The sequence below is a fragment of the Lissotriton vulgaris genome, chromosome 7, assembly GCF_964263255.1.
Source record: "Lissotriton vulgaris chromosome 7, aLisVul1.2, whole genome shotgun sequence".
Taxonomy (NCBI): domain Eukaryota; kingdom Metazoa; phylum Chordata; class Amphibia; order Caudata; family Salamandridae; genus Lissotriton; species Lissotriton vulgaris.
The window spans coordinates 1,574,029,050-1,574,045,823 of NC_141695.1; the positions used below are offsets into that span (position 1 = coordinate 1,574,029,050).

Consider the following 16,774-nt stretch of genomic DNA (forward strand, 5'->3'; position numbering starts at 1 on the left):
TCTTGGAAATTATGGGGTTCTCACACCTCACCCCCGTTAATACAGTGTGCTTTGGAGCTACACCCATTAACCCCTCTAAAGCGTGTAGTAGAACGTTGTTTCCTTGGATGCAATACTTCTGGGTCAAACCTGGGTGGCGCGTGCGCTGCAAGGCATTCTATAGCCGACTTAACACTCCGCCCACTCCACTCACATTTTTCAGTTGTTTGTGTCATTGTCCTCTGTAAAAGTTAGCTTCTGCTTTAATAGGCTTGTTAGTCCCTCCTTGTCTTTTGCAGTCTCCCACGAGGACTGGCACTTTTACTTATGTTACTCAGTATGTCTTTAGTCCGTGAGCTTCTCCTACTTCAGGCACAACATGCTTTCCTGCAACATTCAGCATGTAATGCGCACTTTCATTTTACATGCACGCCGGGAAATGGCGGCCACTTCTTTGATATGAAATGGGTCTTTCATTAACAAGAACTTGAGCTATTGGCATTGTAAATAACAATCAAAACAGATGAATAAAAGTCTGTCTTTTAAATAGATTAAACTCTTGCAAATGCGAAACTTATTGCATTTTCAAATGCTTGTTCCTAATGTCTGCTAAGCAACCGTGATCTACCAGTTTCAGATGGAAAACCCTGGGAGCTGGGTACTGCGACATGCTTGCTGCTTTTATCTTCAACACTATTTGATTAAACATATGAGTTGTGTAAGCTAATCTTTCAACACTGCGCATTTTAGGACCAATGTAAGTACTTTCCACAGGTGCATGTCATTAAATGTGTACACGTTTTTCGATGCAAGTCATTTGGTAAGAGAAATTCCTATGAATCTTACTTCTCTGTGCAATAATACATTACAAATGTACAGCCTACAGCTGCTGTATCAATGGGGCCCAGAATTGGTCCTATGTGCATTTATTATCTTTAGTTAAACTTATTTACTTTGTCAAATAGAAGTAGACCCGATATTTTAAATAGCAAATGCCCAAACATAGTGTATATGGTCCTGTCAGCCAATATTCCAAATTCTCTTAAGATCCTACAGTGGGGGTATTCTGCTTTAAGACACTGCCAGTAAGGGAAACATTAGTGTTTGGAATTTTGTGGGCTGTTACCATGGGGTGGTTTATGGCTAAGCCATTCCTTTCACCAGCATTGTCTTCTGCAGGTTACGATGACCTTGTAAGGTGTTACTACTGCAGTACTGGGATTCGTAACTGGAAGGGGCACCATGACCCATGGAAGAGACATGCCCAAAGTTTTCCCAGGTAAGTGAGCACAGTGAATGTGGAATACTTGTCTTCAACTTCCAATACTTCACCCCTAGTGAATAGAACGTAAATATACTGACCAACTGAACACCTGCCTGTGGATAAGGTGCCATTACAAAAAAATTGTGTAACCCAATAACAGTTTGTGGACCTGGGTACAGTTCGATACAAAAAAACAATGGTCATCAAACCAATCCTATAGATCCATTATAACCAAGTCCTTTTGAGCTCATAAATTATCCGCTCATAGTATGTAAAATTATCACTTGACAAAATGTGCAACAGCCAAAGGTATACAAAACACTTAGTTTATTCCGTCATGTTTGAGAAGCTTAACTGCAAAAACAATAGAATTTCAAAGTGGTTTCTCCAAAAAGAACGTGCAAAGGAGGGAGTGCTCAAGATTGGTGAGTGGGAATGTTCCTAAGTGAGAGAGAATAAATTTAAGAGTAAGGTTCAACAGTGTGATAAAGGAATAGAATTATTTTACATGGTCTATTTACAACATTTCACAATCCAAGATTATCTTTTGTAGGCCCAACCTAGATGGGGGGGGGTTAGTTTGGTCCTGGTTCAAAGGGTATAGGTGTTGACATTTTGACCCGACTTGGGGCGCAGAGGGTAATTTAGACCTTGGCCTTCGGGTCTTCCTCAGGACGGGGTGGGCTGCCTCTGGAACCTACCCCCTTACCAGACAGCATTTTTAAATTCTTGAATCCCTAGGCATCACTGTTTAATTGTCCATGTGTTCATGTGTTTGTCTCCAGGCATCCATTGCCTTTAAAACCGACTTGTTAGTGGTATGCCCACCCTCCTACTTGGGTTGTGGTCGAACTATGCATATGAACTAATGCTCTTCCATAGAGAGCGACTGCTCTCTGCTTTGGCACTAGTAAGGAACTGACTAGTCTCCTCCACAAATTCTTGCGGTTAAGCTCCAATTCATGTCAAATCAATTCTCAAGGAGATATATATGTGCACTTTTCTGACCGCCCTAATTTATCATCTATTAGATGTGACACTCGGGTACCACCCCAGGCTTGAGGCAGACCCACAGGCCAAGGTCCAAAATACCCTCTGCGCTCAAGTCTGGTCGAAATGTCAACACCTATACCCTTTGAACCTGGACCAAACTAACCCCCATCTATGTTGTGCCTACAAAAGATAATCTTGGATTGTGAAATGTTGTAAATAGACCATGTAAAATAATTCTAGGCCAGGTTACCCTGTTTGATATTCCTTTATCAATTGCACTGTTGAACCTTATATCTTTCACTTGGGATCATTCCCACTCACCACTCACTCCTTTGCACGTTCTCTTTGGAGCAACCGCTTTTGAAATTCTATTTTTGCAGTTAAGCTTGTCAAACATGACGGAATAAACTATGCGTTTCCGTATACCTTTTGGCTGTTGCACATTTTGTCTTGTGATAATTTGACATACTATGAGCAGATAATTTATGAGCTCAAAAGGATTTGATTGTTATAATAAATTTGTATTACGTATAGTATTGTGGTCAAGGTGCAGCTTCGCTCATCTGAAGAAGGCAGCAGGGTCATCTATACTACAAATAGACAGGTGCACTGGGTATCGTGAGTACCTACTTCCCATGGTGAAGTGCTTGTACACTGTTTGGTAGTAATGTACCGCTGCTGCGATGTGCTGGAGCACTACCCATCAAAGGAAGGTCTGGTAATCAATGACCATATTGGGTCCTTAAAGCCTCAGATGGGAGGCCTGATGAATAGAACAATGTTAATTGTGCAGGGCTTGAATGATCATGGAGCTGCTATATTCCACTTGTTTAGCGCCAAGAGGTCATGTTAACCAGACTTACCATATCACTTGTTCAATAAGTTATTGGGTTTGGAGGAGGGTGGGCAGGATCGGAATGAATGTTGTCAGTTTGATCGTGACTTTTAGATGAGGGAGAATTTCCCCTCCTTCAATATTTTCAAGCAACTGGGGTACACCACTTTAATCTCCTCCAGACCTCTGCAGCATCTGCTTTGCCCACACCACCTCTCCTCTTGATTCTGTGGCACTTCTCTGGTCCTGAAGAGTTCTAGATCAAAATTGGCAATTGCCAGGGGCCATCTGGGGAAACTGAGTTTTTCGTTTTAGTTTGTTTATCTACACCTCTGCCTACTGCTACTACTTACCCTCTCTAAATCAGTGTCCTAAAAATGCTCTAGGTCCCAAGCAAGAAATCCCAATTGTTACCCAATCAAAATGTACCATTTGACTATTGCGAAATGGCAAATCAACTTTAAAATGTTATCCATACAGGGGCCAACACATGTTTTGCCCGGAGATATCATCTGAAATCATTAAAATGATACTACACTGACCGTTTCTAGGTGAGATTAATCGTGAAGGCAGCTAATCAAATGAAACACAAGCTTCATTTCTGCCTAAAGCAGCTTGCTTTATTCAAAAGATCTCCTCCATCCCTGCATAGGTCCTCCAGTGCAACTTACACTGGACACTCCCATTCAAATACACCATCCCCTTGGTAGTGAACTACCAAGTGACCTAGTATTCCAAAATGCCCATCTTTCTCACTAGGTCTGTGAGATGAGTATGTTGACTGGTAGGGTTCTTCTCCTCTAGGATCATCGTGTGTATGTATGTATGTATGTAAAATCAAATGATAGTTGAGTTAGACAGTAAAAATCCCAATCAGTTAAATAACACAGAAGATCTGCACTATTATTTATAGGAATCCAATAACCAGCTAGCTCAGGACACAGCACAGTAAAACTAATGATTTTCCAGACAAATAGAAAAACTTTGAGTAATTGTATGAAAAGAATATTCAGCCTCCGTTTCCACTCAGGAATTTTAACAAGTATTATTTATGGGGTATGTTTTATTTGGATTTAAATCTGTTTTGCACTTTATAATTTACAAGCACTTTAAGTAGCCTCTTAAGTTTTAACAGTGCGCAGCGCCATGCATTTATGCAGCAATATTAACTCAATAGGCTTAAACTCCAAAGGATTAAGGTTTCTTTTTGTATTTTGAAATGTGTATATACTGATAAAGATGAATTATGAAGTTGAGCGGATTTGCTTATATAATTTTACAACAAATGAGTTTTATGGTTAAAGGTATAAACTATATTTATGAATTTTTAGTGATATGAAAACCTGTACATATTTTAAAGTATGAGGGAAAGTTATAAAAAGTGTGTTTATTGCGGATTTTTTGCACAATAGTGCCTAGTGTAAGATGGAGTTAATGCAAGTAATTTAAAAGGCATTTAAGCCGATAACTAGAGTATTTTTACATATGTACTTTGTTGCACAGTGAGTAAACCAAATCATAATGATTCAATGCACTGAGAAAACAAGAGGCCGAATTGCACTAGTATGTCTTTTATGCTTGAATGCCTCACGTCATCATGTGCACAATGGGCGAGCAGTTAGAAAGAAATTTAAATGTACCACAATGCTGCTAAAAACTTTGTGTGGGCAAGAGCACGGCTGTGCTCGAAACGCGTCGCAGCAGAGCGGGGGATAAATACATTACCTTCCTTCCTGGTTTCTCGTGGTCCGCCTCCTTTTTCCTGGAAGGGTTTGTTTGAAAGATTGTTGATAGATAAAAAAAAAATTCTCCCCCCCCCCCCCCCCTCCTCCTCCTTTGCCCTGCCCAACATATCTGCCTCAATTGAGGGAGCTCGGATTCCTTTTTCCTTTAAGCACAAGAGGCTCTAGGACTATTCGCACACTTGGTGGTACTCGGATGCTGCACGTGGGTTCATCAAGGCACAAAGAGTGGGCTACTGGGATCATACAGCCCATGTCTTTGCTACTGCAGGAAAATAACTGCATAACCCGACACCTCTGAACTCTGCTCGTTTTATTTTTGCTTTTGTTTCATGAATCAGTTTTCTCTCTCCTCCCCACCTATCTTGCAGCAAGGTTCATTGTCTCTACTCTTATTGCATTCCTTTGCTTTGGCTTTCTTACTCCTGTGCTTCGTTGGTCCCCCCCCCCCCCCCCCCCCATTACTATACATTACTATATGCTTCACTCCTCGACATATTATGCATTTTGCTCTTTCCTCTTAAACATTCTCGCTTTTTGATCTGACTCTTCAATTTTGCTCCCTTTTACTGTCTTCTCGTTTTTGATTTCTTATCTGTAGTTATAATTAATTAGCTTCATTGTCGCGTTTCCCTTGGCTAGCATGACCAGTGCCAGCCCCCACACCATCCTTGGCTTTTTTTAAGGTTGTTTCTGGACTTATTAGCAGTTCTGCAGACACTTGTTTGTATTGCATTTCAATATTTATATGGGGCTCGATACCTTTGTGGGCATCTGCTTGCCTACGTGGTCAGCATGCTATGCCTTGTAGGCCAAGGTCTGTGGCTGCATGGCTGTGGCCATTTTAATGTCCTAGCAAGGGAACATGAGGGCATCACGCCGGCAAATCGCCATTCCACTGCCCTGGGTTAGCTTAAAAATGCCACCACAATGGTTTGGCACAGTACTCGTTCACTTTTCTGCCCTGGTGTCATTGCACCTGCTGCACTATTGGTGGCCCCATCTCTACTTAGCTATTTTGTGTTGAGTCCTGCTTGGTGAGTAAAGCTCATGGTTCTCCGGGATGTATTTGTGACTGGAGGTGAGACTTTGCCTGGGGGGGGCGCATGTTTCAGGTCTGGATTTGCCCCCTTTCTTGTCTGGGTAGAAATATTTAGTTCATATTTGCAGATTCAAGAGTGGCTTAAGGTCCCTACTAGGATCAAATCTTCTATAAAATCCTGTCTTGTAATTTAACAGGACATATTGGCCCAGATTGCCTCATTTGAGAATAGTTTAGATGGCTCAAACTTTTGTTTTTTCCCTTTGGTTTGCTGTACAGCAAATGTTTCCAATATTACTCGTTTTTATGTGAAAATACCGGTGATGATTCAGGAGGTCTCCCTATACATGCCCCTTAATTTCCCCAATCTCATTCCAGATACTGATCAGATTTATTATTCTCATTTTAGAAATGAAAATGCCTGACACAAGTTGAGATGGAATTCATTGATTCTGGTTTCAGCAAGTCCCCTACTTTGAACCTGAGAAGGTCCTATTGTGCATTGTATGCAGTATTCAATGGGCCTGTGACTGTCTGACGTATCTCTGGCTAATTGGCCTGCAGCTTATAGGGGTGGCTGGAGGAGCAGCCAGGGGACATTGGCTGGTCAGCTGTGGACTGGGAAGGGGACTGATGGGGTTGATTTTACACCATTACAGCAATGCCAAAGTGAAGATGAGCAGGACTAAATGCAGATCATGACTGAGGGTGTGAGTCCTGGAGGAGCAGGACTAAATGCAGATAATGACTGATGATGTGAGTCCTGGAGAGCTGTGGGATGGTTTGGAAATGCTGCTGGTGACAAGAATCTGAACTAGATGGGAATTGGCTGGATTTCAGATTGGTCAAAACATTCTAGGCTAGAAGGGTGATAGACTATCTGATCTTCTAGACACCAGTTGTTGTTTCTTGTTGAACCTCAAGCTTCCATGAAAAAATATCCTGGTGTCATTGTAACTACTCCCACCAAAACACTTGACCATTATTCCCATTTCAAATTTTAAGTTGTGAATTGCTATACTGATCAACTGCTAATTGCTCATGCTATTGGGAACCTATCCATCAATGGTTCAGCTTCTCTGTATGCAGAGCCTTTTCTCAACCGGTTTCTGTCCACTTCCCAGGTGTGCATTTCTGAAGCAACAAAAGGGACCGGATTTCATCCGTGCTGTCCAGGAGCAGTACTGTGAAGGTCCACAGTCTCCGGTAAGTTGCATTCGGTGTGCTGCACAACAATGATCCTGCTCCTGCATAAGAGCATACCTGTGAGAAGCACTGCAAATGAAGGGTGAAATCGGCTGCTAAATTAGAAGGGGCATAGTTGGATACGGCTGTAGCGGTTTCAATTAACTGGTACTCTAAATCAGTCTGCTGTGCATCTAATCTCCGCTTGTGGGTAGGTGAACTGGTAAAGCTTATTCTTCTGCCCGTTGTTGCTAGTAACTATCCCGGTTTGGGGCTTTGGTGTCCACTATGAGCCACTCTAGAGCTTGTGAGGAATGTGTAGGAGGTAAAATGATTGTTTTAAAGGATTATAAATTCACTTTGAGCCAATCCCATATTTTTCAGAAGGCTGATCAGCAGAACACAGTAAGGAGCACCACACCGCGCCAAGGTGAGTTGAGTATTAATGGGCAGTGTTGGTGTAAAGCTTGATGGTTGAGTCTTGCTCCTTAAGGAGTCCCATCATGAGCTCCTTCTGCCATCAGAACTAGCAGTGTATATTTCTAACTAGTTCTATCTTTTTTATTAACTTTCTGTGGGTTTTAGAGTGAATTGTATAGCTCTGATGCCTATGCCACATTGTTTTTCTCAAATGCAAAAATCAATTGATGGACAGAATGCAGAACAATGTCATACATTCACCCCGGTACAGAGCTCTGGGCCTAAATCCATTTCTTGTTGCTTCCATGCCATTCAGGTTTGAACCCACCCATATTCAAACAAGTCTTGACCCTGCACCCAATGGGAACAGTCCAGCCTGAACTGCCAGGCCATAAGGCAGTGTCAAGACTGATTTGCATATGGCTGGGTCGGAACTGGGGTGGTGAAGAGAGCTAAAGAACAATTATGAATTCAACCCAGATCTGTGACTGGGGGTGAGTGTCGGAAAAGTTTCAGCAATCCATCCTTCTCCTGGTGTTTGCTTTATTCACTGTAAGTTGGCAGGGTATACCCAAACTTAGGTCCTTTGCCCACTTAGCCACTGGATTCAAGTTAGCCCGGCTGATGGGTGTTTGCTTCATTGTGTTTCTCAAGCATTTGGGCTACACAATTGCATAGTGCACCCTGAATTGCTAATATTTACACCATGTACAATGGAACTCAGGTAAACTAAGATGCCACTGGTTATAGGTAGGTGCATGATTAATACAGTGGATCGGTATGCCAGTAGAAATATTTACATTAGTCTTTAGCTAAGAAGTTGGTGGATTGTCTTACAGCGTCTGGCTCCATTCAAAGTGGAGTGTGTAATCCTTGGTTCATATTCCAATGAGCTTGTTGAAGGGTTCCCTCACACTTGCTCGCACTAAGGGTCTCATTAACAGAGTGGGCATCTGGCAGCCCCGCAAGTCTTTTGTCTCGAAGGCAGGAATGCACTGTGTCTACGAGCTACAGTGTATTCCTGTCCTTTAACCAGTGCACAATTTAGTGCCTAGCGCAAACCCAGGCACCCTTGTTCTGCATTGTTGGCAGGATGTGTTTTGTACAGGAAGTGACGCATTGCTGCACAAAAACAATCCACGGAGGCATTGTCCTTGTTCTTTGTGATGCACTCTGCAGCAAAGGGGAAAAAAACTACAAGAAATAAACATTTCTCCTCGTTAAGCCTGTTCGGGGGGCGGGGGGGGTGGGAGAGGAGGAGGAGGAGGAGGAGGAGTGTAAGGCTTTGGTGCTGCCCCAGGTTTATGGACTTCGTAAATATGGGGCAGCCGCAAAATCCATGGGTGTTGCATAGGAACACCCACTGCAATGCCTGTGGAACGCCTCCTTGCTGCACTAAGGCATGCAGGTCTTTGCTCTGCCTTGTTTTATTCTATCTGAGGCCATGCAGGGTGGCTTTGTGCCTCATAGATGTGGCTGAGAGGCTTGCATCCCCAGAGTGTCAGTGACCCTCTGGCTGTGCAGGTCTTTTGTAAATAACATCCTAAGTTTACAGACTCTCAGTCTTTCTAATTCATGCAGTCTCACTAATTCTATTGACCCACTCTCTCACTCAGTTCCACAAATTCTCACTCAGTATGAATTACTCTGATACTGTGTGAGGCCCACTAAGATAATCAGTTACTTTGTCATTCACCCTAACTCTCATTGATTCTCGCACATTCTCTTCTTACTCTCACTCAGTAACTCATTCATTGACTCTCTCTTTAACTTTCACTTGGTCACACTGACTGCTCAGTGCTGGAATGGCGCAGGCACCTTCATACACCTGTCAGCAATCCATGTCACTGGCGCTCTGTTTGTTGCTGGACCCAAAGCGGGAGTGCATTTATTTTCAGTGAACCTGGTGTGAAATCACCCTCCATCCAATAAAAATGGACCACAAAACATGGAGGATGTAGTGTAGTTCAAAGGTGGCACCACTGGTTTTAGGACTCTATCCATCAAACCGATCCTTCAACTTATCCACCCCTTCATCCATACTTCCTTTCACTTATTCGTTCACCCTTTTGCTCAAACTATCCATCCTTAAACTCATCCCTCATCCTCTCTGGCTCATCCATCATTCCATCCACTCATACATCCATCTATTTTTCCTTTCACTCACTATGTATTAACTCTTCATTCCAGACACCCATCTACCCTGCCTTTTCACTCATCCATTGTTTTACTCCACCTTTTCACTCATCCATATTTTCACCCCATCCCCTCATCCATATTTTCACCCTTTCCCTCTTCCACTCTAGTTCATTATGAGCCTTTGTCTGCCAAGCTGAAGATAGACTAGGCCCATCAAGAACCCCACTCAGTCTGTAGCTGTTAAAGGGGGCGGGTGATGCTCTTTATGCAGTGGCTAAACTGCACAATTAACTTAGTCTGCCTGTTTAATTGTTGGCTACAACTGGATCCTTCCTTTTCTTGGGCCTCTGCAGTCTATTTGAAAACATTATGGAGCGGAGGACACAGTTCTCCAACTGAAACAATGCTGTAATGCTGTACTAACCATGCATTGATGCCAGGAAACAGCCCCCCTCTATGGGATAATCAACAATGTTGCCACCCACTCCCTCCTTGTCCTCAACGGCCTGTCCCACCCATAGCCATTTAAGTGAATGGAGTTTTGCAACCCCTTCCACTCTTCATGTGCCCCAAAAGCAACTAGACCCATGGCATTCTAATCCAACACACCCTCATGTGATGTCACTGCTGTAGCTTGTGTCTGCAAATTGATTAAATCCTCACTCCTGTTGCTTGTGTAGTAGGACATCTTCAAAGTTGATTAGAGTTCACGCCAGAGATTCATGACACTGCCTCAAAGCAGTAACTTCTTTTCAACTGCTGTCTTATTTTGCCTGTTCTTGCCTCTTCCCAGAGGGTGGCAGGGCAACACTCCTTTTGCCCATGAACCCTAGTCTCCCCTGCAGCAAACTTATTGAAGCGCCCATGGCTTTGTATGGACTACTGACTTTTTTTTTCCTAAACTCTAGGAAAGGCCTGAGCACTCAAGCCACGGTAACTAATGGCTATTGGTCGATCTCCTCGTATTTCAGTGAGCACCAAAGGTTCACCCAAATTGTGCCTGTTTAACTTGAGGAGTTCTCACTCGTTGAGCACCCCTTTCTCCCCCTCCAAGATGCAGGCTCCTATTCGCTTTGTAGGAGCCATTTGATCTCCTCTGAACTACAGATTGCGACCTCCAAGGCAGGGTTTGGAGTGCTTTGAGGAAAGGAGTGTAAGCTAATTCCATTAACTGGCATCCATTACTGGTGCACAGAGCTAGAACCAAGTCCACCTGCAGGTGTCAAAGCTAGCACTGTAGGTACAGGGAAACAGTATTCTTTTTTTTTTATTTTTTTTATTTTTATATTAAGAACACCACAAACTGACCCTTGAGGGGTGGTATGCCCATCTGACTGTCTAAATGCAGAAATTGCTCCCGTCGAGACAACTATGCATATGGTGGTCTGATTGGTAGGTAAGTGCTTAGAAATTCTGCTATAGGTGGAAACAGTGGGGGGTGGTCTCCAATCCAGTGAATTTTTGCTTTCTCTCGGACTACCTTAAATGGCTGGATCATAATACCCTGTGACAACACCTCCATTTACACCCCTCCCCGCGCCTAAATATGATCCACCATTGCAGGTTCTATAGTACGGCTTAAGTTGAATAAGGGACCACACCCGTTTTAATTGAGCAAGATGGTGGCACTGTCACTCTTTTGACTAATACAAATGCCAGCAGGATCTTCAGAGACTGGCTTTTATGAGAGCATTGTATTCGTGTTGGTGGTTGGGAAGAAGGCAAAATAACCATTCTTTCAATCTTGTGACTGGCCAATGTCTTTCCCTCCAGCTGATCTATCACCATTTGGATCTTCGAGTAAGATTTCACTAGACATCTATGCCTCCTTGCAGTTATTTAGATTGAAAATATTAAAATTACAAATGTGAATGTGCTACCTTTTTGTTTGGATCATTTCTAGGGCTCGGCTCCTCACCTGCTCAGCCTCCTGCTTGTGCTCCTTCATCTCAATCTCTTGTTGCTCAATCGTGGCTGGATGATCATCTGTACTCTCCACTGATGCAGGCTGTCATCGCAGGCCACTTTGAGCAGACGACGCAACAGATGCTGCAAAGTGCATTAATGGTTGTGGAACCCTGGGATTCCTTAACGTCTCTTCTCTTGCCCAGTGACCAAGAGATGCTGGACTTTGACATAGACCATGCATGTAGTGAAGGTAAAGTTGTCATCTGAATCTCCTGCATGGTATATCATCCCACTTTCCACATTCAAGAGTTTGGGTTCAAAGGACTGTTACTTTTGCGATACATATACTTTGCATCATCTGCTTTGGTGTAACTGTTTTAAACTGTCTGTATTTATAGGTTGTTGAGTACAGGTACACTGGCTAACTATAGCTACAGTTCTTTAATTCAGGGTCACCTTTAAATGCCCCTTTGGAAAAACACATTCAAGAGCAAATGTGGGTTTTCTGTGCTCTTGCATATTTTCAGTTCTTTCCGCTAATTCATTAACTTGTTCAGGGATAAAGATTCAGTATTTTGATAGATGCATCCTACATAGCCAACTCGTGGGGTAGGCGTGCTTGGAGAGTTTCAGGCCCAAGTATGATCCGTTTTAACTATGTCTGACAGTAGGCTTCCCAAAAAATCCTCCTTGTAAGAAGTTTGGGTTCTGAAAGGATTCAAGCATCTCCCATGTACTCCGGACACCCCACTAGAGCATGTTGATTTTTCTGTTTCTTTGTTTAGACTAGGGTAGATAGTGTAAAATATCAGTTGTCTTGTCCTCCGGGATGGGGCAGAACTGATCTACCTTACTTTATTCTGATTGCAGTTATTCTGTTAGCAAAGCCAGTATCTGAGCATGCTGGGGAAGTATTTGTCAGTGGCCCATTGGGTGTAGTGCATGGAGGGAGGATGGGTGGTAACAGTGATTTTTGAGGCTGGATTTAAAACCTGGTAGAGTCAAGACCTCCTTTTGTTTGTCCTTTCACCAGAACCAGTATCTCGCAACCCCAGCGCAGTGGGGGCTTCTGCCAAATTGGAGGCTGCAGGTAAAAAATGTGTGACTGCGAGATTGTGGTAACAAATAATGGGTTTTAGGCAGCATTTATTGGTCCTGCAAATCGCCAGCAGTGGCATACCAGCCAGAGGTGCTAGCTTTGGAACTGGGGACCCAGGTTTGAGTCTGTTGGCTCCACCTCCTGTATTTCTGGGCAAATCGCTTCATCTCCCGATGCCTAACAAAAATGAATCTGTCCTTGTGTAATGTAACTGGTGCTCATGTACAGTGCCCCAATACCTTACAGTTGTGTTTGCTGACTTTTTGCAGTTTTATATAGCACAATGTTCTATATACTGCGACTTGCCTATCTGTTCGCTTGTCCCTTTCCCTCATCAAATTTAATCCTACCCATGCTTCTGTTCGAACCCTATCCTGTCCTAAAGCTTATGTACCAAACACCCCACTGGTGGGGATTTTACTCTCCCCTTCAGTGTTTCTTATTACCAATGGCAGTAGAGTAGAAACTTTCAGTATTGCATCTCTTAAGGTGGAGGGGGATTTTACAAATAAGTAAATCCTCACAAAATGGGGACGATAAGCTAAGTATAATCTTTAAGGAAGGGAGTCCAAGTGGACACTGACTTCCAGCTAGGAGATGTCGGATAGAGTTGGAGCGCAATATTTTAATACACTTGCGTGTAGGTTGCAGAATTCAATACATTTCATAATTTTGCAGAGTGGCTCCTATGATATTTATTTTAAATTGTGAATATAGGTCCCAGGTTCAGGTCACATGCTTTAAGAGGAATGGGTTTGGTCCTGGGATCGGGTGTAGGGAGCAATCCTTGATTGCCTTGCATAGTTTTCAGAAAGCCTTGAAGTCTGGTTAACGAGCACCCAACTGCAGAAGAACATAGTCTTCACTCTTAATTGCAGCACAAGCACTATTTAATTGATGCATAACTGAAATGGACTATGGTAACTCTAACTGCAATGGAGGGGTGGGCTACATGAAAGTAGCATAGTGGGTTCAAACCATTGTTCTTTTAACTTGGAAGAGTGATCTTGCCCGTCCATTTTTATACCCATTGAAGTGCTTCAGAGAAAAAGACCTATGCTAGTTGGCACGACTGTATTGTCCAGCTCTGCATCATGAGCATGATTGCAGAGGACTGCCCATAAATGAGGTACCACCCTGCCAATCACTGATTCATCTTTTTCTTACTTTTTGATTCTGATCAACCAGATCCCAGGAATACTTTCTTTCTTGAAAGTAGAGGGATTTTTCTCTTACAGATTCTATGCACTGAACCTTTTTTCTTGTATGTTACATTATCACTTTCAGAGGTAGTGCTGATATTACAATGGGGTTCATCTATCTGGGGTTACGTGTTGTGATTTGTGTAATGGTTTGTGGGTTTTCTTTTTATAATCTGGATGTTTGAACACCACCCCTCTTTACTTTGGCATAATTGTTTGGTGATAGGTTGAGGAAATGCCAAGGGGTTTGGGGTTAGAATTAAACTCCTTTTTTTTCCTTAATATTTTAGGATCACTGGCAACAGTACAGGACCAGCTGCGTCAGCTAAAGGAAGAGCGAGTGTGCAAGATATGCAGGGACAGCCAGGTTTCCATTGTCTTTGTTCCCTGTGGCCATCTTGTAGTGTGTATGGGGTGTGCCCCCAGATTAAAACACTGCCCAATCTGCAGAGCCAGTATCGAGGACACTGTCCACACTTTCATGTCCTAGACCCGTGGGTGAGTGTTATTTGTAAAGTTTAAAGTTTGTTCAAACATCTGGATAATGTACCTTGATGCCATTGCCCTGACCAGGTTTGTGTTTAATGTGAGCAGGGATGCACAGCTCTGTAGTGGTATTCAGGGCTGGCTTTAGCGCTGGTGACACCCGGTTCAACAATTCTTTTGATTTTAGCCCCCCACTTTGACCTCCTCACGATCACCTGGTCAGGTGCCCCTCATCTCTCCATAACTCCTCCCTCATATTAAATACAGATCTGATCTTTGCTGCAGGCAAAGTAAACATTTGGGCTTCTTTATGGCGAGTCAAAACTGCCTCTAGATTAACTCTGATCTTTCTAGCAAGAACATTAATCACAAAAGTCATCTTTACATTATATTGCTGCCTCAAACATGGACGCACCATGAACGCTGCATGAAATGCTTTTAAATTCCAAGTTAATGCTAAACACAGTACCCCCCCCCCCCCCCCCCCCCTCCAGTCGGCCCCTATTGCGGTTGCACTGCCCTAAAGTCATCACTGGTAGAAGTGTTCTCCCAGCAGAAAAAAGCATAAATACCAACAGTGTCTGGTGTAGAATGGTCGGTTGAGCAAGATTATGCTTTCATAATGTCTGCCTGGAGTTTTGGGTGGGTGAGTAAGTACTCCTACTGAATTTTCGGTCCTTTTGTCTTGTAGGTTGACACGATATGGAACGCTCCTGACTCATCTTGGATGAAAGTATAACATGTCCTTGCTTCTAGATGTGAATTAATTTTAAAATATGTATTGTGGAAATATACAATATATGGTAGAGTAATATATAATTAAGTTATAAAGTGTTGAATAATAAACTATTGTTGCAGTTAAGGAGTTTCTCATGCGTTTTATTCAACATCCATACTAATATAATAGAGAGCCCAAACCTTTGAGGCGGGTTATCTCAGGAACCACAGCACCAATCACAACACCCAATACAGCGTTGGCAAGGGCAGTTGCAGCAGAAGGACATAGGCTATGCACCAAGCATGGGTGAATTTTGCGGATCTCGCGTTCGTGAATTTTGCGGATTTGCGAACTCGCAATCCGCGAATTTGCGGATTTTTTTTTTTTTGTGTTTGCCACTCTGTCACCACTGCCACTCTCTGACTACTCATGCCACCCTCTGGCCCACCCATGCCACCCTCGGTTTCATCACAGCACCCTCTGGTTGTCCAGTCAGTGTACATTATTGTGGCAAAGCACACCTTCCCTGCCTCAAGTGACCTGAATTAATTTGGGGCTGATTAATGTGTCACAGAACATTTTTTTTAGCTGGCACCTGCTTCCTTAGTGCTTCCTGATTAGTGATCTTTTGCACTTGCTAAGTGCTTTCATTGTTGCAAAATTAGTTACAACACCTGCCCTGCCCCAACTGACAATAATGAATTAGGGGCTGATTAATGGATTTGAACTTCCAGCCTGGCTCCTGCTTGTCTCCCTTAGCTGTAATTCAGGACCTTTGTGGCATATGTGTAACTATTCTGAGGTTCAGAGCAGGGTCACATAATAGTTGCAACTGGCAACTGAACTCTGGAGGGGCCCCTCAGGAAGCACTACAGGAAATGGCTACTAATGATGAGCCTGAACTTTTGAACCTGGTAAGTAGTTTCAGTTTTGCTAAGATCGTATTTCTGCAATTTAGCACTTATTCGCGGGGCGCGAAGTTGTACTGGGAAGCCGCGAACTCACGCGAACAGTGCGAGCAAGCCATAAAATCCGCTGCTCGCGGATTTGCGGATTTTGCGGGAGATTCGCGAATCTCGCGGATTGCGAATTTACCGACAATCCGCAAAATCCACGAGCGAAACGGATTTTCCGCCCATGCTTACTATGCACACGCCCACCATATACATTTAAAAGGTAAAAGAACCGTGCCAGCAAAGTAGTCCCTTGTGGGCGTGTCTGCGTTGTGCTGGGGGCGTGACGAACGCTGGGGGCATGTGGTACGTTCTGCCCTTCTTGCCATGTCTCTTATTGTGTGCTAATCCCACCCTGCTCCCTTTAAATATCCCTGCACCCCATAATCCTAACCCACCCTTACTCCTTAAAATACCCCACACCCTTAAACACTAACCCATCTTAACCCTATGAATATACCTTGTACCCCAAAACCCAAACGTACCCCTGAACCCTAAAAATACCCCTGTACCCCAAGACCCAAACCTAGCCCTGAACCCTAAAAATACCACTGTAACCCAAACCTACCCCTGAACCTTAAAATACCCCTGTACCCCAAACCGAACCCTGAACCCTTAAAATATCCCTGTAACCCAAACCTAGCCCTGAACCCTAAAAATACCACTGTACCCCAAAACCCAAACCTAGCCCTGAACCCTAAAAATACCACTGTACCCCAAAACCCAAACCTACCCCTGAACCTTAAAATACCCCTGTGCCCCAAACCGAACCCTGAACCCTTAAAATATCCCTGTACCCCAAAACCCAA

The 16,774-nt window shown here is 43.4% G+C and overlaps 1 protein-coding gene across 1 annotated transcript in view; it reads left to right on the forward strand.

The window, feature by feature from the left end:
- The window catches only part of LOC147706023 (baculoviral IAP repeat-containing protein 7-like), a 28,470-nt gene extending 13,314 nt beyond the window's left edge, over positions 1-15,156 (forward strand). Inside the window, exons 3-9 of the mRNA XM_086929016.1 lie at positions 1,159-1,258; positions 6,980-7,061; positions 7,425-7,470; positions 11,503-11,757; positions 12,541-12,597; positions 14,099-14,306; positions 14,986-15,156. Coding sequence (XP_086785142.1) covers positions 1,159-1,258; positions 6,980-7,061; positions 7,425-7,470; positions 11,503-11,757; positions 12,541-12,597; positions 14,099-14,298 — 740 coding nt within the window. The 3' untranslated portion in view covers positions 14,299-14,306; positions 14,986-15,156. The remainder of the gene's footprint in view (positions 1-1,158; positions 1,259-6,979; positions 7,062-7,424; positions 7,471-11,502; positions 11,758-12,540; positions 12,598-14,098; positions 14,307-14,985) is intronic.
- The last annotated feature ends 1,618 nt before the right edge of the window (positions 15,157-16,774 follow it).